At 54.9% G+C, this 26,803-nt stretch overlaps 3 protein-coding genes across 3 annotated transcripts in view; 1 reads left to right on the top strand and 2 right to left on the bottom strand.

Moving 5' to 3' along the window:
* Positions 1–5,363, top strand: part of LOC119112618 (RRP12-like protein) — a 31,999-nt gene extending 26,636 nt beyond the window's left edge. The window contains exon 7 of the mRNA XM_037236838.1: positions 5,328–5,363. Within this exon, the coding sequence (XP_037092733.1) occupies positions 5,328–5,363 (36 nt within the window). The remainder of the gene's footprint in view (positions 1–5,327) is intronic.
* Positions 4,892–6,940, bottom strand: LOC119113166 (uncharacterized). The gene is made up of 3 exons (XM_037237518.1): positions 6,812–6,940; positions 6,385–6,513; positions 4,892–5,510 (listed from the first exon to the last, which is right to left on the bottom strand). The coding sequence occupies exons 1-3, from the start codon at positions 6,908–6,910 to the stop codon at positions 5,436–5,438; spliced, it is 303 nt and encodes a 100-aa protein (XP_037093413.1). The 5' UTR covers positions 6,911–6,940; the 3' UTR covers positions 4,892–5,435.
* Positions 6,941–7,737: 797 nt separating this feature from the next.
* Positions 7,738–21,766, bottom strand: nbs (nibrin). Its single transcript, XM_037236834.1, has 8 exons — positions 21,752–21,766; positions 15,928–16,070; positions 15,137–15,296; positions 13,128–13,292; positions 12,688–12,784; positions 12,005–12,118; positions 9,036–9,187; positions 7,738–7,752 (listed from the first exon to the last, which is right to left on the bottom strand). Exons 1-8 carry the CDS (start codon positions 21,764–21,766, stop codon positions 7,738–7,740), a joined length of 861 nt encoding a protein of 286 aa, XP_037092729.1.
* Positions 21,767–26,803: the final 5,037 nt, after the last annotated feature.

Raw genomic sequence — 26,803 nt, 5'->3', positions numbered from 1 at the left:
GGGTGTGGGTGTGGGTGTGGGTGTGGGTGTGGGTGTGGGTGTGGGTGTGGGTGTGGGTGTGGGTGTGGGTGTGTGGGTGTGTGGGTGTGGGTGTGTGTGTGTGTGTGGGGGGGGGGGGGTGTGTGTGTGTGTGTGTGTGTGTGGGTGTGTGTGTGTGTGTGTGTGTGTGTGTGGTGTGTGTGTGTGTGTGTGTGTGTGTGTGTGGTGTGTGTGTGTGTGTGTGTGTGTGTGTGTGTGTGTGTGTGTGTGTGTGTGTGTGTGTGTGTGTGTGAGTTAGGTTAGCCGACTGGACGATGTAATCAGCCGATGGCTGGTGACTAATGCAGAATTTTTCCCCTGGTATAAAGGAGTGCAACATATCCTAGCATTCAAGATATGTTAAGAGCGTAATGCATTAGCATAAGTGTCACACACTGGAAAGTCAAGGTAAGTGACACGTACGACGTCAGCGGCATATAAAATTACGCTTGACAGTTGCGCGTAAAAATTCATCGACGTATATTCAACCGCTGCTCTTAGGCGAGGGCACCAAGGCCAATAGGGACGGAACCTGAGCGATCATGGGTGCCGCAGGAGGCCAACAAAGTGACTCTCGTCAACGACAACAGTGTCCTCAGAGCAAGCAAAAGGAAAAACACGTAAGACCGAGGTGGTGGGCCGCTAACTGATCGGTAGTGCCCCGGTAAGCTGACATATAAGGCCCCGGTCAGAGCACAGGACTCTCCAAGCAAAGACGAATTATCCAAGACTGTCAGTTAAAACTCTTGTGCGATCAAGAGTGCACGTGCAGGGCAACAGAAAGAGCCTCGATAGGAGTGAAGAATCCTCCGCAAATGAGACCGAAGGGAGAGAATCCTCGATCAAAAAAAGAAGGCCCCTGGGCATCGAGTGCCTCCGTGCCTTACTTTATAAAAGCCCTAGCAACAGCACAGGGCTCTCTAAGCAAGTGAAAACCCCGAGACTCGTATGAAGGGCCCCTGAGCAAGTGAGTGTACCCTGGCATATGGGACCCCGGAAAAAGTGTATAGAGCCTTTCGGGCGAATGGGAAGAATCCGTGGGGGAAAACCTGATCGATCAACAGTGCTCGGGCATGGAGGCAGATAGAGCCCCAACAGCACATTGGGCCCTACGAGGAAATGCAAAGAGATCAAGAGACACTTAAAAAGCTCCTTAGCGATCAGTTTGACTCGGCAAGTGGACATATAAGGCCGAGGTAACCAACAGCGTAATGCCTTTAGGCAGCGCAATGAGTGACCAAAATTTCCCCCAGCAACACTTCATCAATCAGCGAGGAATTCATTTCGTCTGCTAATGAACTCTTTACTTTTGCTAACCATTGTTCTTGGTTGTCTTTAGACCTAAAGGCATCCAGTTTTGTTGTGTTTTGGTTGTAAGAAAACTGTGTCCGTCCGGCCAGTTATGCCCCCCCCCCCGGATCCTTTAGGTCCCCTCGGCTGCTTTATGGGGCATGGTCACGTGCCTCCCCCCCCCCCCCTTACCCTCTGCATCCGCCACCGGCCCGAGCAGTTGAATAGATGGGGTCCGCCAAGAACACAGGCCGTCCATTCAAATAAGAAATACTAAAGACAGAATGTGTAGGGCTCGGAACGATCGAGTGCGCCCAAGCAGGTTAACATATAGAGCCCCTGTCACGAGCGTAGGGCCCTCCATTCAAATAGGAAGTACTCAAGACCCAATGTAGAGGACCCTCGAATGATCGAGGCTGTCCGAACAGGTCAACAAAAAGGGCTCCCAACAAGAGCGTGTGGCCCTCCATTCAAATGGGAAGCATCGAAGAAGAAGAAGGGAAGCCTGAGAAACTTGTCAAAGGAAGACCATTTGGACCTTTCATTCAAATTAGAAGTACCAAAACCCAGTGCGGAGGGCCCCTAAAAGATGGAGTATACCCGAGCAGATTATCAGGTGGCCCAGACAGGAGCGTAGGGCCCTAAATTCAAACACCAAAACCCAATAACTAGGCCCCGGACCCCGAAGCGGCGATCGTATGGGATCCCCGACAAGTGCGTAAGGCCCTCCATTCAGATAGGAAGTACCCAGGACACCATGTGGAGGCCTCCCGGATATTCGAGTGTGCCCGAGCAGATTAACGGATGGGGCCCCGTCAAGAGCGCAGGGCCTTCCGCTCAAACAGGAAATAAACACGGCACGATGTAGAGGACCCGAATAATCGAGTCCGCCAGAGCAGGTTAACGGCCCGGCCCCGAAAAGAGTGGAGGACCCTCCATTCAAAAAGGAAGTACCCAAAACCAGATGAAGAGTTCTACTATGATTGAACGGGTCAGAGCATCTTATCACAAGGGGCCCCGACCGGAGCGTAAGCCCCTCCATTTAAATAAGAAGTGCGTAAAACCCGGTGCGGAAGGCCCGGAAAGATGGAGTGTGCCCGAACAGGTTATCAGATGGTCCCGTTAGGACCAGAGGGCCATAAATTCAAACACCAAGGACCAATGTGCAACCCCACCCCTCCCCACCCCTAAACAATCCAGTGTGGCCGAGGAGGCGAACAGAGGGGGCCTCCGACAAGTACGCAGCGTACGATTCAAATAGCACGTGCCCAAGGCCCAATGCAAACGGCCGCCGAACGATCGAATGTGTCCGGACAGGTTGTCAGATAGTCCCCCCCAAGAGCGTGGGGCCCCATTCAGAAAAGAATTACCCAAGTCCCAGCGTGGACGGTCCCCGAACGACTGCGTGTGCCCAAACAGGCGATCAGATGGGCCCGCGACAAGTATAGGGCCCTAAGAAAATGACAGATAATTGGACACGGCCTAGACCAATGAAGGGGGCCCATAAGCGTATCGCAAGTGCGTCGGTAGGTTAACCGAGACCCACGTAAAGGGCCCCTGAGCAACCGAGGATGCCGCGGCAGGTTAATATATGGGACCCCGGTATAGCTCACCGAGCCTTTCCGGCGAATCCCGGGAAGAATCCGTGGAAGGGACCGCGATTGACAAGGGTGCCCCGGCACGCTAGCAGGAAGAGCCCCAGCAACAGCGCAGGCGCCCCGAGCAAATGCAAAGAAATGAAGGGCAACGTGCAATGCTCCTCAACGATCGAAATGATCCTGCAAGGGAGGGGATGCTTGTGCCCCCGGAAATAGTCTGTGGACCTACACGGTGTAATGAGAATTACAGCTTCCAGTTTACAACTTTTCCAATCAGTGAACAATTTTTTTGGCTTCCCATAGGCCCTTTACTTTCGCTTAAAGCTGTTCCTGGTCGCCTGGAAGTCCAGAGGTATTCAACTTTGTTGCGTTTTGCTTTTTTTAAAACTGCATACGCCTGTTCAGCCGGCTATGGGATGGGCCCCCTCGAAGCCAATGGGGGCCCTGCGGAGCCCAAGGGGGGCATGGCCCTGTGTCCCCCGCCCCTTTGGATCTGCCCCTGCTCTCTTGTCGACAGCCGCCAGAGGCCGCCAGCAGCGCCGCAGGTGTTTTTCACATTTTGCGCTGTCTCGGCAACCAGGGCAGAGGTGTGAATCGAACTGCAAAACTTCCATAATTGAGATTTGTTGCGCTTTGGCTCGGGTGCATAGATGGATGTTTTTAACTTGGGATGATGGGTTTTGCTCTACTCCACAGTTGTACACGTTTTGTTCCACATCTCTGCGCCCAAGGCACGGACGCACTCAGAAGCACGCATTGATGGGGAATCGAACGGACAATGTCGTGGCATAGATGGCAGCGTCATGTGTGCGCGAACCAGGATACATTGATTTGGCCGGTGCCGACCGTTTTTTTCACTGTTTGATACAATATAATGCTGCTTAACACAACGGTAGTGCGTGCTGTCATCATTTGAAGGCGGACAGTTGATGGAAGGACAAAAATCACCGGTCGCGTTCCACCATAAACGCCCCACCGGCATCATGGAAAAGGCTTGTCTAAATATATCGGCTCCCAGAACAGCTAGAACCGTGATTCCAACCGCAAAAGACAGATAATTACAAATGTTACATTACCCCACCGAGAGCAGCGAAGCAGACTGCAAACGCTCGTAATTCATTTACGTGTGGGCCGCCCCGTTTGGCTGTAACCCTATTTTAGCACTGTAATTGCTTTGCCAGGGATCGACACCAACGCGATAGGAGTACCGATGTAACACCGCACTTAGCAGTGCTTTTGGGACGGTAAGGGGTTGGTCCGTCGCATTCTTACCGAGCACAAACCCACCTGTGGTGATGGCGTATCGGCAGATAAACCTCTGTCGGAAGATGAAGACAGGCATTCAAAACAAGCTTTCGTCATTCCAGAAGTGAAGCAGTTTTTGGCAGGCCAGTCCGTTCAAGATTGTCGTGCTGCCGATGTCTGCTGCTGGTCCCGTACTGAAGGCCTGGGGTTTCTTATCCCAACTTTTGACTTTTGAAACCCGAAAGCCCGTGGTTCACGTAAGTCGGGTTAGAACACTTGGGTTTGGCAGCCATCCGCTTCAAGTCCTCTAGCTACGTGCCCAAAGAGACGCGAGTGCGGAACTAGGTCCATTAACGCCCAAAGTGTTTAACTGTAACAATGACTTATCCCCCCCCCCTCCCCTCTCCGTCCAGGGCTCAGGCCTCAAAGGTGCAGCTGCAACGGCTTGAGACAGGCACTTTCGTCCATTGAAAGCTCCCCGACAGGTCCCGGCTGCGCTCACATGACACGTCCAGGGGTGGGAAATCAGGGGCCTTTGGGGTGGATCTCACCATTCTCTGAAAACTTAGCGTCGGCTACGTGGGCGTTAACGGGATGAAAATAAATAAAAATGCCCCCAACCGCTTCCTTAATCGTAGCTTGGATGAGCTTCGGTTGGTCCCGGGCATGTCATTTGAGCATACAGTTATGCGACAGGACAGAAGACAGCTTTTGACGGAATGCACGAGCCATTCAAGGCTTTTTGTTTCCTGTATTTTCAGCGGGCGACAGATTGCACGATCACACAAAAACGCAACAGTGTCCAGCACACATTCATAACAATGCCGCTGCGATCCATGGTAACGGTAACTACAAACCATGGTAAACATTTTGAATGTCGCCACAATCCAACACGAGGAAAGAGGCGGAAAGGAACAAGGCACAGCCTTTCATCAATCTCAGTTTCATGACCCGCGAGCCACTCCAGCAGCAAGCCCGCCATTGGGCAGCAGGCCTGCTCAGCACTGCGTCGAGCGCTGCACTCATCACCGGGCGCTCGCATTCGGCCCCGTCGCCGGAGCCCGCGCGGCGCGTGCGGCTGGCGCGTCTTCACACGTGACGTGGAGCAGCGTCAGCCAGCCTGGTGGCGGCCCGGTAGGCGCGAGCTGGCCCAGCTAGCGGCCCCATCCACCGCAGCTAGCGGCCCCGCCAACCTGGTGGCGGCCCAGCTAGCGGCCCCATCCGCCGTGGTTAGTGGCCCCGCCAGCTTGGTGGTGGCCCAGCTAACGGCCCTGTCCGCCGCGGCTAGCGGCCCCGTCCGCCGCGGGCCACGCTGTCCAGCACGCGCAGCAGCTCGTCGTCCGTCATCTCCCGGCGACGCTGCCGACACGGGCGGCCGCCATCAGCGCGCCGCACACCGCACACCGCCGGCTCGCTGTGACGCCCTCTGCAGCGCCGTGCTCCCCCACCCACCTCACACACAACAGACATACGAGAGGCAGTTAACCGACTCACGGCATGCCCCAATCAGCACACGGCACGCTCCACCGATCGGCGCAGCCCACCCCGTCGGCCCGACGAACCCTGATGCTCCAAGGTCAGACGTTCCCAGAGCGATAATTCTATCAGTCACTCATGTGCAAGATCGTGTTTCGCTGTGGAAAACTCAGGAAACGACCAGTTTCCTATTCTTACGACTTTAGGCATGCTTAAACCGACGCGTGAATATGACGAAGTATGCGCAGTGTGTCGTCCCAGAAATAAGCGAATCGCTACGCCCCGAGACATCAAAGAACACCGCGCCGATGGCGTGTGCACGGCCGTATCCCGGGCCCGATGGGCCGGTCCGGTACGGCCGTATCCCGGGCCCGATGGGCCGGTCCGGTACGGCCGTACCCCGGGCCCGATGGGCCGGTCCGGTACGGCCGTATCCCGGGCCCGATGGGCCGGTCCGGTACGGCCGTATCCCGGGCCCGATGGGCCGGTCCGGTACGGCCGTATCCCGGGCCCGATGGGCCGGTCCGGTACGGCCGTATCCCGGGCCCGATGGGCCGGTCCGGTACGGCCGTATCCCGGGCCCGATGGGCCGGTCCGGTACGGCCGTATCCCGGGCCCGATGGGCCGGTCCGGTACGTACGGTCGTACCCCGGGCCCGATGGGCCGGGCCGGTACGTACGGTCGTACCCCGGGCCCGATGGGCCGGGCCGGTACGTACGGCCGTACCCCGGGCCCGATGGGCCGGGCCGGTACGTACCGACTCGTCCCGCCGCTCGTCCGACTCGTCCGCCTCAGAGTCTCCGTTGGTGAACAGAGTGCGCCGTTTGTAGCCCTTCAGGTCCGTGCCAAGGATGACACGCAAGCCCGGCGGCGGCGGCTGCTGAGTCTGCCGACACGAGGGCACACGTGCCAGAGGCGGGGCTGGGGCCATCGGGGTCGTCTCAGTAGCCAGCAGACCTGATGACAAGCAGGGGTAGGTCCGTGAGGTGACCCCGGGGTACGAAGACCATCCCACCAAGGCCTCAGGGGCTACCAGTACCAACGACACATACGGTCGCGCCAGACCAGACGCAAGACTGAGGATATCCAGTGTTCTGCCAGAGGAGCCTGCGCGGGCCGCCACGCTGAGACACGGTCCTGGCCGGGCCGACCGGGTGGCGGCAGTGCGGTTCGGTCATACGCACCCGCCTGAAGCGTTTGAAGTCGGGACCGGAGCTGGCGACGGCAGCAGCCGGACGACCGGCCGACCGACGGTGAACCAGTGACGTCGTCTGCAGACGCATACACACCCCGTCCAGACCAGAGGCGTCGCCGCCGGCTGCCACCTGCCGAAGTCATGCAACATCTCATCCACCACGTCGGCGTGCGCCGCGCACGGTCAGCGACGAGACCTTCACACATGCCACGAGCGAAACGCGCGGAAGCATCAGTGATGGTGGTGCCGTAACAGCGCTGGCCGCTGCCGCCGCCGTGCGCTGCCTCACACAGCTGGAGCGGCTGCTGGAGGACTCGCCTGCTCCTGCTTGAGCTGGGCCGGCAGCGGCGGCAGGGCGGCGCTCGCCGTCTCCGGTGCCGCCTGTACACTGCAACTCATCCAGGACGCGGCCGGCTCCAACTTGACGGCCGGGCTCGGGGGCGGCGCGGTGGCGGCCGGCGCACGGCTGGCCGCCGGCGGGGCAGGCTCGCTGGAGGCAGGCTCACTGCCGACGGCACACAGTGGGCAACGTCAGCAACCGCGCCGACAGCAGACATTGAACATTGTATTAATCCCTTCGACGCGGCAACATGGGCTTCCTTTGATGTCAAGCTTAATTCAGAGTGGTGCCGAACCAGCCCTGCGATCACTGCGATGCATCACCTGGCGCTGCACGGTGAGGTCTAAATGCAGTCGCGTCGGAATGGTACCGGGGCGGCCCATCACCGGCCTTCAGCTGACCCGCTCGCGCTGCCGACAGCGCCAGGTGACACGCACCGTGTGACCTCGACCTTGGGTGCCGACCGGCCGCCGGCCGCCAGGTCAAACCCGAACATGTCGGCGTCGCTGCCGGGCCGCCGCCTCGCACCGTGAGACAGCCGGCGCCGCTTGCAGGCGGCCGCCGGCTCGGCGAGCTCAGCGTCCCGCGTGCTGCGGAGGCCCAGAGGTCACATCAGGCGCCTCAGGCGGTGGCAAGGTCACGTTAGGCATCTCAGGCGGCCCAGAGGTCACGTCAGGCGCCTCAGGCGGCGGGTCGGCCAAACTGAAGAGCTGTAGTGCTGCCGATCTGGATCACGATCAGACGCTATCACGCCGAGACAACAGCATTTGATGTGCTGTGGAATAATGGATTGTGCACTGGTGCGCATGACATCAAAGATCAACCGATATGTATACATATACACACAGGAGGGAAAGAAGTCACCTGTACCGCTTCCACAGCAAATCAATAGTCACCGCTGCAAACACAAGACGTCAACGTACAACAATACAAGTGTACGAGATCTCTAATATTTCGACGGCCACCCGAGCCGCGTCAATGACTCGCTCATGTTCGGTATCCGACGTCATGGGAGGGTGCATCGCACAGCACATGGTACTGACTTGCAACCACCCACCTTTTCAGAGGCGGGCAGGTACTGACCTTCGGCGGCCGGCCGTCGGCAACGGCCCTGCCTCGGGCGTCAGGCTCTCGGTGGCCGGATCGTCTGTCGGCTCCCGGCGGGCCCGCTTGCTCTGTGGTGTGTGCTGCTCGGCCGGCGAGACCCGCCGGCCGGCTGCCGCTGGTCTGCCTCCCTGCGGCGGCGCGGTCATCTCGGCCTGGCTGGGGTCGGTGGCGGGCGGGGGTGGCGGGCGGGCGGGGCGCGGCGTGGCCGGTGTCGGCGGCACGATGCCACCCGCGCCCGGGCCGGCCGGCTCCGGCGGCTGCGTCTCCTTGGCCAGCACGGCGCCAGTCTGCCAACCACGCGGTGACGCTCAGGGCGCTGGCTCCCCGCACACCTGGCTCCGGGAGCTTCCTCTGTCTGACTTCATGTCAGGTGAGCTGGCGAGTTAGTTTACTTGAAAGATTTGGGCATCGACAACCGCGACAAAAAAAGGATAAATGTCCAGCATGGCCAAGGTTGCATGCTCCACACTTAGATCCCATGATTCTTGAGCTGAAAAAACGCCATGGAATGCCTGGCCTGCCGCCAGGCATTTCATGGCGTTCCATGGCGCTCCAGACGCCAGTCAGCGCCAGTCGGACCGGCGCTGCTGAAGGCACAGCCAGCGCCCGACTGCCCGGTCCTGTGACGTCACCGCCGTCAGGGGCGGCCAATTGCCTGCCGCCTCTGACCCCGCCAGTCAGGCGGCTGCTAGAATTCGCTCGCCGTGTGTGGCCCCCCAGGTGACCGCAGTGACCACACCAATCGTCGCCGCTGACCGGTACGCACCACGCCCTGGCTCTGCGAGCCGGCCAGCGGCGTCACGAACGCGGCCTTGTAGTTGAAGGCGGGGTTGCAGTCGCGCTCGGTGGACACGCGCAGCACTGCCAGTCCGATCTCCTGGTCCCGCACCATGCGCAGTCGCTTCCGCTTCAGCACCGCTGCCGGCACAGTCGGGCCGGCCGGTCAGGCACGCCAGGCGTCGCCGGCCGGCGCCAGTCCACCGCTGCACCAGCTGCGACCGCCGGTGGCGCGCGCCGGCAGCGAGGGCGCGCCGGCGGTGGGGGCGTGCGCCGGCAGCGAGGGCGCGCCGGCAGCGGGGGCGTGCGCCGGCACCGAGGGCGCGCTGGCAGCGAGGGCGCGCTGGCAGTGAGGGCGCGCCGGCAGCGAGGGCGCGCCGGCACCGAGGGCGCGCCGGCACCGAGGGCGCGCCGGCACCGAGGGCGCGCCGGCAGCGGGGCGCGCGCCGGCCGGCATTCATGAAGTTGAGTGGATTGAGGCAAGTGGATGCATGTGCGTCGGTCATAAAGACCGTGGTCATGACCACAGTTGCGAAAGCTCAGTGAATGCTCGGCGTGGCAACGATAGGTGCTTTTTGCGTTAGTGTATACAAGCGCTCGCGCGCTTGCTTCGCTGCGCAGAATGGGAACACATAGGACATTTAATGATCTATTATTTGCAGTTTAAATCACGCTTCTAGCTGATCTAGGAGCCGAGATATGGTGCAAAACGTAAAAGACACGGTCGCGGGCTGCGCGCTTTCCGGCGCCCTCTGGTGGCTGGCGGCGGGAGAGGGCACATTCTGCCTGCCCTCTCTGCAATACAGGCAAACCTATTCCATGGGACCGGAGATGGGACCGGGATGTGAAGGTGATTTTTGCCACTTCCATCAACTGTCCGCCTCTGAATGACGGCAGTACGCGCTGCCGTTGTATTAAACGACATTGTGTTGTATCGAAAAGTAAAAAACGGTCCGAGTATCGGCAAAATCAGTTTTCCCGGCTCGCGCACAAGTGGCGACACAATCTATACCATGTGATTGTCCGCTCGATTCCGCGCCAAAGCACGCTACTTCCGAGTGCGTCCGTGCCCTGGATGCAGAGATGTGGCACAAAACGTGTAGATCAGGGGAAAAGAGCAAAGATGTGAACCTTAAATGTAAAAACGCGCCGGCGTGAACAGTGAGGATCGCGCGCGGAACGCCGCCCGCCTTGACGCTGGCAGGCAGGAGGCGTGGCAGCGCCGCGCGCCAGGCAGCGCTGCACTACGCCAGAGGCATGTTTGTGGCGCCGCCCGAGCTGCAGCTGGGCCAGATGGAGGTCGTCTGCGCCCACTGCGGCGCGCTGCGCTGGTGGCTGCGCTGGAGTCGCCCGGCGCCTGCTGCCACGACGGCAAGGTGGCCCCGCCGTTCCTCCCGCCGCCGCCTCCAGCCCTGTGCCAGCTGTTTGAGCCGGAATCGCCACATATCAGGCGCCGGCATATGGCAATTTGTCCTGCAATTTGCAGCGCAACGGTGCGTTGCACAAACTCGCGACGCGACTGAAAGTGTAGCCGCGTCAGTTGTGAATGTTGGGAAACAAAATCCGCGCCGGTACGCGCACGGCGACCGTCACACACAGCGCGCCGCCGACCGACGTGCCTGGGCCGGGAGCACTCCTGCGGGCGACCCTCCGCCGGCTTGCTGCCAGACAGACTGAAGACATGCCAAAATGTTCGTTCTTTAATGTGAAGCTTGGCTAAATGAACAAAGTCGAAAGCCCGCCCCGTGGAAGGCCATTTTAATCCTTCCCGCCTAGGGCGTACGCCGGGAGCCGGGTCAATAACTTGCCGCCGTTGTGGCGAAAAAGCCGTCATGCAACCACATAGTCTAGGCTCATTCGCGAGCGACATTTTTTAAAATGCGGTCAACAAAAGGGTGCATAACAGACGGCACGAATCATCCGACACGATGATGTAGTTTTCAACGCTAGATCACGCATAGTTTTGATGGTAGCGGTTTGTATTCGGCTTCGGTTTTTAGAACTTGACCCGTTGCAAATTATACTGCAATTTGCAACGCAATGGTGCGTTGCAGAAACTCGCGATGCCCATTAAAAACGCAGCCGCTTCAATTGTGAATATTGGGAAATAATATTCAGGCCTCTACCTTCTTTCCGTGCCGAGATATGACGATGAACGTAAAACTGCGTCAAAACGGCCGATTTCATCTTGTCGGCACGTGTGCACGCGCCGTATGTGACGTGGAGCCAAAAACGCACCCGATTGCGATGGCCCATTCCGTGCGCTATCGGACTGCGCAAGTTTCATGTCGCTGCGACCGTTGGTTACCGAGAAAGGGCTTCGGGAAGTGAAGCGTATAGTAGAAGATTGATGTGTTGCTTTTTTGGCAGGCCATACATGCGTGCGCTGTTACACCGAGTGCGCTCTTCAATATCACAGCACGATCGGCCTCCGACCAGCTGATGACGGCCTGTGCCTTCTGTCCAGCTCCGGCATCATGGCGATCCATATCATTATGTAGAGTACTACCAGCTGTCCACGCAAGTTAACGAAGAATGAACAGCAACGACGGTGATTATCTCAATGACAGGAACATGCCAGAACCAGTGCTGATACCGGCCTTGCGCTCCAAAGCTCTACTTTTCTTTTAAATAATATTTCTGATAGAACTACGACAAAATACAAACGGATAACTCGGTAAACCAGGAGAGCATTGTTCTATAAGCTCTGAAGAGATGACGAGCAGTTATTTCGCTCGCGGTTTCGTTTGGTATTGGGCGCCGTTACTCCGAATAATTTACCAAATACATCACACTATTGCAAAGTCCACAGGCGGGGTCCTGAGATACAGTAGACGCCCCATGCAAACCACAGCAAAACTCGCCTCATGGAGACTTGTGTATATATCGGGAATGACGCAAATGAGACACAAGCAGTTTCCACCGACCCACTGGGACAATCACGGACCATCTGCTCACCTTTGACCCTGTTGATCCCCGGCGACTCGACATCGGTGTGCATGACCATCACGTCGGGCGTCACCAGCTGACTGGCGGACAGTTTCCCGTCGGAGAGCAACATCGACGTGCCGCCTGTCGGTGAGCCACGAGGCGTCAGACGGGGACTGCGTCCCAACACGCGGTCGGCAGCACTGCTGCACCACAAAACGCGGCCGGCAGCGCTGCTGGACCACAACATGCGGCCGGCAGCACTGCTGCGCCACAACACGCGGTCGGCAGCACTGCTGCACCACAAAACGCGGCCGGCAGCACTGCTGGACCACAACATGCGGCCGGCAGCACTGCTGCGCCACAACACGCGGTCGGCAGCACTGCTGCGCCACAACACGCGGTCGGCAGCACTGCTGCGCCACCTGCAGGTGTGTAATGAGGGGACGGTACAGCTCGCACGAGCGGAGCTCTGGCCGGCGTTTGTGGGACCCCCTCGCCCCGTCACCTGACTGCAGGGCAGGCCACAGCCTGACGCGTCACGCAGCCGCTGCCTGCGGCCGTCACGCCACGACGGCGGAGCGGCGTGTCGCCCGCACAGCCATGGCGGAGCCGTGCGTCACGGCATTGTAACTGGTTGGCACGAGCTCAACGGTGCGAGCATGCCACCGACATTGGGCATGCCTTGATCGGAGATGTCGGACGTTTCTTACCGGCCAGCTGTATGGCTGAGCGCATTCGCTGGTGCTGCGCCTCGTCAGTGAACACAAACTGCTTGCCGGCAAACAGCGTGCGGCGGCGTGGGTCCACCTGGCGGCAGCAGACCGCACGTCAGCTGGATGGTGGCGGCCAGAGCGTCCAGCAGGAGAGCGACCCGGGAGCCTGGAGCGGCCAGGGGTCAACACAGACCGACCGGCTTTGGGCAGCCGGCCTGCAGGCCAGACCCGGCCGGCCGAGCAGAGCCGGGACTGCCCCGCTGCTGCCGCGGCACGACAGGGACGACCACCACATAACTCCCAGACAGCACGGCGTGCCGCACGGCTCCGGGCTGCACACGAGCGCAAGGCTCACGGCGCCACCCTCCGCCGACGCTTGACATGTTGAGCAACGGCTGCCACGTTTCATCCGGGCCCGTCACCCGAGGCCGACTCACGCCGAGGTTGAAGTCCGGTCCGTTGAGTGAAGGCTCGTCGAAGGGCGGCTGGAAATCGTCGGGCGTGACGGCCGGTGAGATGGTGCTCTCTCTCCAGCACTCGCACGAGGTACGCACGTACGCCGGCGTCACCACCGGCACGCCGGCCGCCAACGCCTGCACCGACTGGCGGCCAGAGGGCGGCGCCGGTCACGGCGGGCCGCGGGAGTGCTCATCCCGCCAACCCGACACCGCTGACGGGGCGGGACGCGTCGGGCGAGACGACGTGATGGGCCCGGGTACTGACCCGACACCGCCCGATCGACACGGCTGTCGGGGCGTGGTCCCCCGGCCGCCGGCAGTCCGCCTGCGGCCCGTCCATGTGAGCACCCGTGCGACCACATCAAACGATACACGGCTGGGAAGGGCCGAGCGACTCCCGTGCGTCGCAGCGAGGCGATCCTGTCACGCGCGGAACAATGCCCTCCGACCACGCACTCGAAAACGCCATGCGCTTTTGGAGCACTGGAAGTGGTGCCAATGTGCACAAATGCGCAAATTTGAGCCGTTCGAGTCAATGGGCCATAGCAACAGCAAAATGCCTGGGACCTAAAGCAACGATGCCTCTGCCATGGGTGTCATGTCTCAGTCACACTGTTCATGTTTGGAGGATAGAATAAGCAGCTTATAATGCATGCCTTGCGGCAATCTGCAGATGGCTTGAGGCCAAAGCTCGCTCCTCGTTTTCCAAAGGTAAAAAATATTACCATTACCATGTGGTTGATCATCTTTGCACTAAACACATTGTTACCGGGGCTAGAACAGCGATCATTGTATTGCATATCAGCATAGATGCCCACAGCTAAGTGAGGATCACTGAGCAATGTCCTCTAGTTACTGTCACATCACACTCACACAGCAGCTTTGTTGCCGTGCCATTGCTGCTTATTGTCTTTTGTCTCCAATATTGTCAAATACGGTACGACTGCACTAAAAACATCGTGAGTCGATACAACGCTGATGCATACTTGCCGCTACAAAGGCGTGCCCTGCCGCCGAAGATGTCCACTAAACGGGCTACAGCTGTCGACACCCCCAGTCGTCTGTCGCCGAAGATGTCCCCTAAACGGGCTACAACTGTCGACAGCCCCAGCCGTCTGCCGCTCGGCCCCTCCTAGCCGCGTGTCGTTTGGTTTTGCCGCGCGGGTGCTCACATAGACGGGCCGCAGGTGGCGACACCCCGGCTTTTGCCCGCCACTGCGGTCACACCGAGGACGTGACGGTGGTAAATAGCTCACGAGGCGCGCAAATGGCTGAAAGTCAGACCTCAGTTGGAAATTAAAACGGTTAGATTGTCGCAAGCAACCGAGAATCGCTGCCGATAATTAAAATACGTAGGAAATGAACCATCTTGCTCTAACAGAACAGGCAGTTCTATGGTGAACTCTGGATATAAGTGAGTAGCGTGGCGACTGGGATGCCTCGCACCGAGGACATCGGGGGCGCTCTCCATCTGACAGGGGGTACTGATGTGGCACGTGCTTTTGGCCAGTTCGCAACTTCGCGAGCACTACGTCCTGAGGCCTCGCCTGGCGTAGGCCTCCATGGCCGCAGGCTGCGCCGTGGACTGAACGCTTCGAGTTTGCCGTTCACCGCCCATGCCAGCGGCGTCCGGTGTCCCCAGGCGGCCATTCCTCCGGGTAAGGACTGGGCCAGATGCTGTGTAACCTCAGTGATCGGATAGAGCCCGGCGTCTTCACACGGTCCGGCCGTTGCTGCCGTCGATCCCAGCGCCCGCGCTTCTGAACAGTTTTCCCCTCCTCAGGACCCGCGACGCACCAAGAGGGCGACTGCGACTGCTGAGTCTCCCCCCCCCCCCCCCCCCCACTCCCGAAACCCGCCGGGGACCAACGGCGAGATGGCGATGTACGTACAGAGAGGCGCGCACGGGAGGCTGGTGGGGCGGCCGGTGCGCTCCGGCCACGCGTGTTGGTAACAGCGTCGCCATGCCGAGGACCAGTGAGACTTACCTTCACGGAGAGTTTGAAGGAGGTCATGACCAGGAAGTCGACAGTGGGAGCCCACTCTTGGAGAAGCGTCGCCCCCAGCTCGATCAGCCACTGGCCCAGCTGCTGCCGGTCGGCCGGTGACAGCAGCGACGTGGCCACCGTCAGGGGCCGCCAGCTCAGGCTATCACACACGCACACCAGCGGCGGTCAAAGGACACACGCGGCCGGGAGACGGCGTCAGACACCGCCAGCCCGGACTACTGCATACACACCAGCGGACACACGCGGCCGGGAGACGGCGTCAGACACCGCCAGCCCAGACTACTGCATACACACCAGCGGACACACGCGGCCGGGAGACGGCGTCAGACACCGCCAGCCCAGACTACTGCATACACACCAGCGGACACACGCGGCCGGGAGACGGCGTCAGACACCGCCAGCCCAGACTACTGCATACACACCAGCGGACACACGCGGCCGGGAGACGGCGTCAGACACCGCCAGCCCAGACTACTGCATACACACCAGCGGACACACGCGGCCGGGAGACGGCGTCAGACACCGCCAGCCCAGACTACTGCATACACACCAGCGGACACACGCGGCCGGGAGACGGCGTCAGACACCGCCAGCTCAGACTACTGCATACACACCAGCGGACACACGCGGCCGGGAGACGGCGCCAGACACCGCCAGCTCAGACTACTGCACCATCTCCAGATGCGGCCAGCAATCGGCCTCTGTCTCACGGTCGCAAACGGGGGAACGCAGCGGGCTGGCTCGGACGAGACGGGGCGCAGGCGCCTTACGTCCAGGTGTTCCACTGCAGGCCGAATGTGATGACGGTCCCCTCAGCCACTGGCTCGTCTCCCTCCATTCGCTGGCCGTTGACTGAGGTGCCGTACTTGCTGCGGTCCGAGAGGGTGACCTGACCCGAGCCCGCCTGCGATGACTGCAACAGCCAACCGCCATCAGGTCACGCAACAACACGGACCAGTTTCAGTAAGGGAAAGGGAATGACGCTCGTTACAGGAACGGTGATCAGGGGCGCGGGAGCTTGTTACACGAACGGTGCGATCAGGGGTGCGAGAGCTTGTTACAGGACCGGTGATCAGGGGCGTGGGAGCTTGTTACAGGATCGGTGATCAGGGGCACGGGAGCTTGTTACAGGAACGGTGATCAGGGGCGCGGGGGCTTGTTACAGGATCGGCGATCAGGGGCAAGGGAGCTTGTTACAAGATCGGTGATCAGGGGCACGGGAGCTTGTTACAGGAACGGTGATCAGGGGCGCGGGAGCTTGTTACAGGAACGGTGATCAGGGGCGCGGGAGCTTGTTACACGAACGGTGCGATCAGGCGCGCGGGAGATTGTTACACGAACGGTGCGATCAGGGGCGCGGGAGCTTGTTACAGGAACGGTGATCAGGGGCGCGGGAGCTTGTTACAGGACCGGTGATCAGGGGCGCGGGAGCTTTGTTCAAGTGGGGGGGGGGGGGACAAGCTCCAAAAATGCCGAAATGGGCCCTCTGCGATTAGATAAGTGGCCCCACAAGCCCGAATGGGTCCTTTACAGTAAATAATAGGCCCTTTACAGGTCAGGATGGGCCCAATACGGTTCACAACGGGCCCCTTGCAGGACCAAATGCCCCTCGAAAGTCAATAATGGGTCCTCTACAGGCCAGAACGGCCCCGTATCAAGCCAGAGCGAGCCCTTCAGTCAATGACGGGCCCATCCATCAGACCAGCATGGGCCGTCCACGGCGTCCACAGATCAGAATGGGCCTCTATAGGCTGAAATGTCAATAATAGGCCTTCCGCAGGTCGCAATGGGCCCTCCACAAGCTCAGACGTGCCGTCCTCTGATCAAAATGGAACCAAAACAGGCCAGCATAAGCCCTCGACAGGGCAGAATAAACTTTCATAAACTTTCACAAGCCCTTTACAGTTCAGAATCAGCCCGTAGCATAGCAGAATGGGCCTCCACAGGCCTTCAAATTGGGGGGGGGGGGGGGCATCGCCCAGTTAGCTTTCAAGTTGGGGGGGGGGGGGGGGGCGAACTGCCCTCATTGCCCCCGGTTCGCGTGTCCTGGACAGCGATGCACGGGTCCATAGCAACTACTTCCGTAGTTTGTGTTGTAAAATCATCCGTGCACTTTGCAGAAGTACCCAATCTAGCCAAATTTCCGCTTCAGACAAAGCCAGCTGATAAGAATCACCAGCGCGCTTACATAACAGTAGTTTCATGCAAACCTGACGGACAAGGGCTTAGGTGGAAATGTTTTTATATGTTGTTACACTTTTCACTTTATGTTGTTGTTCATTGGAGTTTGCGGGCGCGTCGACTGCAGTGGTCATTTTGCGCCCATTTCACTTTATGTTAATCACATGACTGCACTTGCAGCGTTGTGTGACGCACGGCACACCCTCCCGTTCAATCAGTTTGATAACACGTCAGCAGGCACGACTTGGCATGTCAGCATGCACGACTCGACATGTCAGCAGGCACGACTCAACATGTCAGCAGGTGTCTCGTCTGGTGGTTCTGAAAGCATGAGGTGTTTGCGTGAAGAGCGTCACCATGCCCTAACATGCGGACCACCTGTTCACGGCCGAGCTGACAGCCGCACGGCCAGCTGCCACTCAGAGCCAGAGCCAGCTGCTCGGGTGAATACTGTGCCGCTGGGCTAGTAAACATGTGTTTAGAGTACAACGTTCCTCAAAACTGATACACATCTGCCGGAAGGCAAATAATATCTAACATTAAGGGATTAAAATGCAGCCAAGTGTAAAATTTTTAGAGCAATTTTGCTTGATATTATCAGAAACTAGCAACATAAACACCGATGCATACTCTGGTACATCGCCATATTCCCACACCCGACACCACTCGGGAGTCTTGCCATTCTTGCCGTGGCGAGTCTGGTGCTGCGCCGGACCACGACGTCTTATAGAGATGGCACAGAGACACCTGACACCGCCACTCGGCTTGGGGAGCATCTCAGAACACATCAGTAATTGTTCTGAAGGTTCGTCACAGGCTCGCCGTGGGTTCGTGGGATTGGAAAATTAGACGACGAGCGAGGAGCGTGTATTGCCCAGAGGCAATGCAATACAACGATGCAAACATTCGTGATGCTGTTCGGGTTCGGGTGCGCTTCGACTGCAGCGATCATTTTGCGCCCATAAATACGTCAGGTGATTTCCACACGATAAGCGCATGCGCGAATTGCGCGCTAAGTGTGCAGTCTTCTCTGGCCACGTCAAGCTGGAGCTTGCCTTTCCAAACGTTCAGTTCGTACACGTGCAGCGGTAGACACGCCAGAGCGCCGCCTTCCACTTCCCAAACGTTTCAGAATAGCATCACATCTGCAGTGTTATTGACGTTTTTCCGCCGCAGCCAACAGCCCCCCGACCTCACTCACATCCGTCCGTGATATCCGCCATATCCGCAACTTCCTCAGACGCATCCGATGCAATTTCAGACCGCGGCCGAGCATAGTCCGCTCGTCCCACAAAGGCCCGCCAGCAGCACCATCAGTGTTCAGTGTTCACCTTCATCTAAACTTGTGATGAGATGAAGTCTGATCAGGTTTAAATGAGTCCGCCCCAATGTCGCCAGGGTGCGGTGCAGCGGCAGCGTCAGGTTTCGTTCGATGCTCATCCTCGTTCCCGCCAGCTTCCTTCCCGGCTCGTGTCTGGGCGTGTGCTGGCCATTTGGGCTCCACGGCAATTAATGTCTCCAGACGACCTAACAGGTTCACTGTCCTCATATAGCGGCGGATTCTAGTCGCATCTTCGCAGACAATCTTGCCAGACTACTGCTTCGTTTGTAAATGTTGGCTCTAACTCTCAAGTGTGGAATCGGTACGAGGTGACTTTTCCCGTGCAGTGGATTGTGGTAAAACGGCCGAGTCTGGCCATGGCTACGTTGTCATAAAACAATCACCCAAACCAAAAACATTACCAAGATATCTTTAATTTTAATTTTAGAAGTCGTGGAGTCGTGGGCATGTACAAAACACTTAAATACATACCAACAGTCGCGATACATGCTGACAATGCTCCCTGGTGGCGCCGCTGTCGCGCACAGGCGTAACCACTTGCTTTGCGTCAGACGAAGGACCTTGGGCCCGACTTTTTCGCCGGAATAATCACATTCTTCTCCACTGGCGCGAGCAGTTTTCGCCTAGGCAACTTGTTGTATGACTGATGACATCTTGGCATGTTCATTATGCCCGCCCCGATAGCTCAGTTGCTTAGAACGCCTGCCTTCCGATCACTCCACCCGTGGCCCGGTGGATTCGAGTCACTTTAGGCGCCGGCTGTTTGCCCTTGACAGATACGGCCTGCGACCGGTGGCAGCAGCCGCGCTTAAGGTCAGGTGACGTTACAGGGCAGGGTGGACCGTGCCAAGCACTGCGGCGCGTAAAACTTTCGCAGCCAAACTCTGCCGTTGACCTGGCATTGCACGATCGGATGGCAAGGGTCGCGGCTCACACCAGTGCTGCTCAGCGTGAGCTGTGATCCCAGAAAACCAGGCATTCAAAAGGTTCAGATAAAATATGCAAGCTGTTCAGTGCATTTGCGAGGAGCATTATTCGCATAGGTAAGGCAGTAGTAAGAGCCTTACCCCGCGAAGAAAAAACAGGAAAATGGAGATATAGATGGGCTGAGATTTTGGCAACATGCCTTCATCAAAACAATAGCAGAAGTTCTCCTGGTTTCTCTTTGAGGAACAAGGCTATTACTTCTGAATTAACTTCAGATAAAATATTTAAAATATCATCATGAGTACGAGTCATATCTGTTTAAGAAAGGCAATACCCAAATACCATATTTTAACAGAGCCAAAACAGCACAGCCATATAACCTTTGACGCCACCTCAGTGTCAAAGAATATCATTGCATCTCATCACATACACGTATTTATGTAAATGCCACATACATACCATATCCTCCGACGTATACGCAATGTGTATGCATGCATGCACTCGGCTGATGGACTTGTCATCTTCCAATCTGATGTCAGTTCGCCGGCCCACAAAAATATCCCGATTGCAGAGAAGGTGGTGAGCGGTACCTGTCATCAAAAACAAAGTGTCATGTGCCTTGTGCATGCCCTTTCAAGTCTTGAGTTGTATGTACCACAGATTGGGATGAATTATTGGGATGAATACAACTTGGCAATTTACATGGTCTCTTAAGTTCTCACTTGGCAATTCTCATGGGGTCTCCCTGGCCTGTTGAAGTAAGCAGGATGGGAATAGATAATTTCTATCACCTGCATACAGATTTACATACCCTGCAACACAAAGTTGATGAAACTTAAATACTCCCAATATGTACTTCCAGAAACCAATTTAAGATCACTTAAGGTTGTTTCATGACCTCCAATGATCATGACTTTGCAAGAACTGAGCTTATGAGATGCATTTTGAACACTGACAATGCTGCAATGTGACAAAGGGCATGGTCATTTATGACATGAATGGGGTTGCTGAGGCCCCAGACATGTGGTTTCACAAGACCAGTTATAGTGATCAGCCAGCTGAAAATGACTCAGAATAACCCCATTTTCACACCAGGGATAGTATCCAAGTGCCAGGGATAGCATCCAACAGAATAAAAGGAATTCTGGGCTGCTGGGGAGGCAGAAGTCTGCTAGCATGAATCAATATAAACACTTCAAATTCAACAGAAGGATGAATTTTGGATTGCTGGGATGGGGGTGAAGCCTGTGGCCCACACACTGTGTGAGCTCAACCTGATGGAGCCCACACTTTCCAAATTTTTAGGTAATCTAGGCATATGTCATTCCCAGGCCTATGCAGGCAAGTTTACAAAAGAATACACCCCTGCAATACACATCTCTGCTCTATCAATGTACTTACCTGATGTCGACATGTGTTCAACCTCAGATGAGAAATATTAAAGTTTTTAAGCTTGCCTGCCTGAAAAGTATTTTTAGAGCACTGTTGCCTGGAAAATTTTCTAAATATGTTTGCATCAAGAATGTTGTCTGAGTACCAATGAAGGTAAATTCCTCAAAACATGGGCTCATATCGCACTGGAACACGTGATGAGCATGTGCCAGACTCAGCATTCGGATCAACAGAGTCCATACACTGATTTTGTTGATGATGTGCTCCTACACCAGGCATGTGAGGCATCATGAGTACTTTTGCAGGATGGTATACACACAGGTGGTAAACATGAGACTGAAATCATCAGCTCCATAAAAATATAGCCTGTATCCCAATTGTTTAGAAAACTAAACAAGTGGATTTTCACAATTTAATTTTCCTCAATTGGAAGCTCAGAAAACCTCGAGCTAGAACTCTCGTCCGTCGTAACTCATTCAGCAGGGGGGTTGTCAATGACTGGAACGCTCTTCCACACCCGGTCGTGTCGTCGACCTCAGTTGAACAGTTCAAGTCTAGGCTTGATATGCAATGGGCTGACATCATGTACGACGTCCCGCACTGAATCTTCCCATAAACTGACTGTTTGGTTAGCGGACCGGGAGCCTGCCGAGACCGGGACCTACAGGCCTAATGGCCTTTTACAATTCCTTCCCGATCACCGCAAGGTAAGGTAAGGTTTAGAAATTCTGCAAATACGAACTAAAACTTACCAGGCGATCTATCATTCCCGCTCAAAATCCACATCTTGCCAGGTTATAGCACAATATTGTGGTTTAAGTATTACGCGAAATGGTAATATTCTTCGCACCGTAAATTACCGCCACTGTAAATAACCAATTCCAGTATAGTCTAAATCACAAATTTAAGTCCTAAGTCATACACACTTAAATAGGCATCTCATCACCATACAGTCTCCACATTGGCCACTCTGAGAACTCCGTCCGACCTTGCAACCGGTACGCGGCAAGGCGATAGACGTCACACAGAGTACTGCCAATTTCGAACGCCAAAGTTCTACGCGGTGAAATTGCCTCTAGCGCGCGGAATTCGGGCGCCGTGCGATGCTTTCGCTGCTGTATTCGCAGCCAAATCAGATACAACAAAAAAGTTAACCTGGCTGAGAGACCGGTACCAATAAATTATGAAAGCCGTGAAAACTATAAGAATGTCATCGAAACAAGTTGATAGCCATAATCATCTCGCAACTCTCCGCAAACTTGAGAAAAAGTTTTGGGTATGACGTCAAGTAGGCTGACCTCGACGCCCTGGCCAAGTGGTCAAAGGAGTGGCTGCTCCCCTTTAGTGCAGCAAAGTGCAAAATAATGCACATCGGGAACTGCAACCCGAGGCTGACGTACTTCCTGGACGGTGCCGAAATCGCGGTCGAGTCCACCGAAACGGACCTCGGGATCTTCGTGGATTACCGGCCCCAGTTCCACGTGCAGACGGCGGAAGCGGTCTCCAAGGCCAACCAGATGCTGGCGGTCGTGAGGCGGTCTTTTGCCAATATCGATGCTCGCACGTTGCCATTGCTTTTTAAGATCTTACTACGTCCGTACTTAGAGTATGGCAACGTTATCTGGGGCCCGTTCGGCAAACTGGGCCAGAAACGGCTGGGACGGGTTCAGCGACGAGCTACCGGGCTTGTCTATGAAGTGAGGCGCCAGCCATACCCTGAGAGGCTCAGACTCCTTCAGCTGCCCTCACTGTACTATCGTCGTCGCAGGGGGAGACATGGTAACGGTGTACCAGCTATTTCATGGAGGTATGTCGCTATCGGAAGAGGAGTTCCTGACAAGGCACAACTCGGAGGTGAAGAGAGGACACCAATGGAAGCTCAGAAAACCTCGAGCTAGGACTCTCGTCCGTCGCAACTCATTCAGCACGCGGGTTGTCAACGACTGGAACGCTCTTCCGCACCCGGTCGTGTCGTCGACCTCAGTTGAACAGTTCAAGGCTAGGCTTGATACGCACTGGGCTGACATCATGTACGACGTCCCACACTGAATATTCCCATAATTTGAGACTGTTTGGTTACCGGACCGGGAGCCTCACGAGACCGGGACCTACAGGCCTAGTGGCCTTTTACAATTCCCGATCACCATAAGGTAAGGTAATGTAAGGTAAGTATCAAAATCAGCTGATCAACTGAAAGATTTATTCACGCTCGGCACTATCACTCAGTTCCGCGCCATGATTGCCGTTTAGAGCACTCCCCCCCCCCCCCCCTCCCCTCCCCTTGGTACGCTATGTTGATTGGTGTGGTTGGTGCCCTGCATTCTAGTCATCGGGGAGTGCGGATTGAAGTGTGGTATTGTGCAAGTAAGCTACTTTTGCCGTTACATTGCTGCAAGCTTGCTGGCTCCTGCTGAGTTCTGTCATACTGGGCTGAGGTAAGCACCTAAATGGAAGGTTTCGGGTGGTTGCGTGGGCGGTGAAGTACGCCATTGCCATTGCCATCGTCTTATTGTCCCTATTTTCATCTTTTGTGGTATAGAAAGTGGTCATGCAATGCGTATGCAATATTTCAGATACCAAGCTGCTGGTTTTCAGACCTTGGTAGGTGCATCAACTGGATGTTTTGGGCTGGCAGAATCCTCACCCAATTAGAGTTGTAAACTGGGTCATTGTGGGCATGTTTTTGATCAGTGCCCCAAGTCATGATTTTCCCTCAGTATATGTCATTTTCTATTAACTCACCAGTTCTGTGTGTCATATGATATATTGATTCTCTTCACATGTGAATACAATAGTTTCTGCCATTAACTTGATAAACTGCTCAACTTGGAAACTTTGTTCCCCCTCACCCCTGCCCAAATGAAATCTTGCTGAAACAGCCATGGCTTGATGTCCAGCTTAGCTGTCTATCCAGTTACACAACTAGCTAGCTGGTAGTGTAACACAAAAAAATCAATCAACACTACTGTATGATAATGTGATATAGGTGTGCTCAATGCAAACTGCAAAAAGAGATGTGTTATGCTGCAGAGCATAGCAGTGTCAGCAGCAACCAGTTCACCTCATACTACCAGTACATCTCTGTTTACCTGAGGTTCGCAGTTTGGTGCACTTGCCACCAATTTTAAGGCGGAGAGCCAGTGTTGCACAGTGTTGGAAAACTTGATGTTTCCTGGTATAATGTATCCCAGAAGATTTTGCACTCCAGGATTGTGACTAGGTAAAATGGAGTATTTTGTTCTCCATCATAATACAGCAAAAACATCTCTTGGAAAACTCACTTAACCTCTTTGTGTCAGAACAAAATAAAACCAGAAGGTGCAACAGCTTGTGACTTACTGCTTCCATCAGGAGCCATGTATTGATATCTGCAAGAGTACAACTCTTGCACCCACCAGATTAAGATGCCTAATATCAAGCAGCCTGTGTTACCACCTAGGTATATGATAAACCATTTATGGAAATGTGGAAAATTAAGTGTGTGAATGTTGAATGGAATCATCTTTGAACAATACTGGGAAATGAGAAACAAGTAACCAGAATCACACCATTCTGTAGACTAGCAAAGCTCTGACTCCCTACGCCCCATTCAGACCAACTCAAAATTGAACTTGACTTAACCTACCATTGATGACAAGCTGCATCAATTGCCAAGGATGCAATGAACAGTCATAGAAAACCACATGTCCCATCACCCTACCACAGAGGGTTGCCTACTCTTACACCACTGCATCATGGCAATGCAAATAGATAATCACTTGCAAAATCACTTGCAATTCAGTGTTGAAAATGTCTAAACTATTAAGTGGCCTGCACCCACCTCCTGGCTCAGGCTGGAGGTTGAACATAACAAAACTCTCCAATTGGTTTTAATGATACACCTTATGACTGATTTGTCAACAGGATAAGTATTCTGCTTGCACTCATGCCTTGAACAGATTTGTAAACATTTGGAGGGAAGCTGTATAGAGATCAGCATCATGGGCATGAAGAAGGACTTTTTTGTACTCATCCAGAACTGCCATGGGGTTTGATTTTTGGCCACTTTGCAGCATGCAGAGTACAAAATGTTACAGCAGCTGTGGATTGAAACCAAGTAAAATTTGGCACTTAAGGGTGTGAAATTAAAGCTGGTAATTCAGGGTTTACAAAAATACCCTTTGAAGTGGAAAAACATTGCTATAAATAGCCAAAAAGCTGTTCAAAGACAGCCATTTCACTCCTGCAAAAACACCAGGACACCAGAGTGAGATAAACCTGTAACTTTGGCCCAACAAATTAAGGAGAAGGGCTTATTAGGCCAAAAATGACATTGAATTGCAACATAAATGATCATATTTTGCAATGATATTGGTGAAAGAGCATCAAAACTCATTAATGCATTGTGTTACCCGCTGGAGTCAGCAGAGTGACTGACTCCGATCCCTTTTGGCCGGCTTATACCGGTCCGTTAGACATTGTACTTGCGCTGGCTCGGTTAATCAGTGAGGAGTGCTGCCTGTCTCTTTTGTTCCGGTGGGACGTGCAGGGCCTCGTGTGTTGACCGGGAGGTGGAAGGTGGTGGGCGTGAATGCTTGGCTGTTTTTAAAACCAGTTAGCTGGTGGAACGTGAGCAGCGTGACCGTGGTGGAGCGTGAGTAGTGTAAGCCTGGTAAAGCATGAGAAGGTGGCTGTCTGTGGCGTGATCATTTGCGTTTTTTGCATACCCTTTTTCTCTGGCTGTGCACATCGTACACACCCTGCATTTTGGAGGGTGTATAAGCCTGGTGTGAAGCCACCCTCCTTTTTGCAGGGTGTTTAGGCCCAACGCATCATTGCTCTCCATTTTGCAGGGTGTGTGCACAGAGCCTTTCATAAATTGCAAACCGATGTATATCTACATGTGTGCATAGTACAGAGTATGAGACTGTTTTTTCAATGTGCCATGTTTGATACTGATGTTTCCTATCATTTAAACTGCTTTTACATGAATTGCTGTTTTTGAAAAGTGGAGTTTTTTTTAGTACCACCTACTGTACTGTTATCTCTCAAAGATAACCAAAGTAAAACTGTAATGACCCACAGCATTTGGGTAATTTTGTACTCCATTACACCAATTTGTTCTCTGCTACCAGGAAATTTTTTAGAATTTCCGACACGGGTGTTTCAAGGGAGTGCAGTGCTGTAAAAATAATTTCAGCCAAACACACTGAAAAACTAAGATGAAAGCAATAAGAAAATCTTGAATGATCATATAATTATGGTAGTCATGTAATTATCATAACAAAATGGCATTTGCATCTGCACAAATTGAGTAACTGAACACCACCAGGTTGTTGTGTTCCTGTGCACACCACTTTTGAACACACAATGACAGCCAAGTTATGTGTTACAACACATTCTTTTCTGCTATTGCATGCATCATATCTACAGTTGTGGCTTAAAAACTTCATTGACAGTAAGCCCCTGACATAGAAATGTGTGAACTGCTGATGGAGTTGCTCAGCTGTCAATTAGTAGCCATCAGTTGCAGTGTGTGCACCATATGGGTTCCCATGGAAGCATCCTGAAAACAAACCTTAGTTTAAAACAATCATCTTTGGGATCCATTGTGTTGTAAAGTTGGGGCTAGGCAGATACAGACACAATATGCCATTAATAGGCTGATGTAATAGTTTTTGCCACAAACTTTTGATAATCTGCCCAACTTAGAAGCCGTGCCCCCCCCCCCCCCCCCCACCTCTACCCAATGACATTTTGCCATGGCAGTATTTAAGGGTGTAGATACCAGTATACCCTCCTACAACACCATGAAGGAAAAATCA

This window comes from Pollicipes pollicipes, unplaced genomic scaffold (assembly GCF_011947565.3).
Source record: "Pollicipes pollicipes isolate AB1234 unplaced genomic scaffold, Ppol_2.1 Scaffold_7261;HRSCAF=8764_pilon_pilon_pilon, whole genome shotgun sequence".
Classification (NCBI taxonomy): domain Eukaryota; kingdom Metazoa; phylum Arthropoda; class Thecostraca; order Pollicipedomorpha; family Pollicipedidae; genus Pollicipes; species Pollicipes pollicipes.
Note: the sequence above shows the minus strand (reverse complement) of the source record. Positions and strands in the feature narration are given on the sequence as shown.

What these genes read in the sequence shown, in the direction of transcription:
- LOC119113166 (XM_037237518.1), bottom strand. Translation starts at nt 6,910, where the DNA reads ATGCGTCTGCAGACGACGTCACTGGTTCACCGTCGGTCGGCCGGTCGT. An exon ending in ACTTCAAACGCTTCAGGCGG is followed by an intron (nt 6,514 to 6,811) that starts GTGCGTATGACC and finishes TCGTGTCGGCAG; the next exon opens with ACTCAGCAGCCGCCGCCGCC. An exon ending in ACGAGCGGCGGGACGAGTCG is followed by an intron (nt 5,511 to 6,384) that starts GTACGTACCGGC and finishes CCGTGTCGGCAG; the next exon opens with CGTCGCCGGGAGATGACGGA.
- nbs (XM_037236834.1), bottom strand. An exon ending in CTCAGCCATACAGCTGGCCG is followed by an intron (nt 12,119 to 12,687) that starts GTAAGAAACGTC and finishes GCTCACCGACAG; the next exon opens with GCGGCACGTCGATGTTGCTC. An exon ending in GGGGATCAACAGGGTCAAAG is followed by an intron (nt 9,188 to 12,004) that starts GTGAGCAGATGG and finishes CTGTGCCGGCAG; the next exon opens with CGGTGCTGAAGCGGAAGCGA.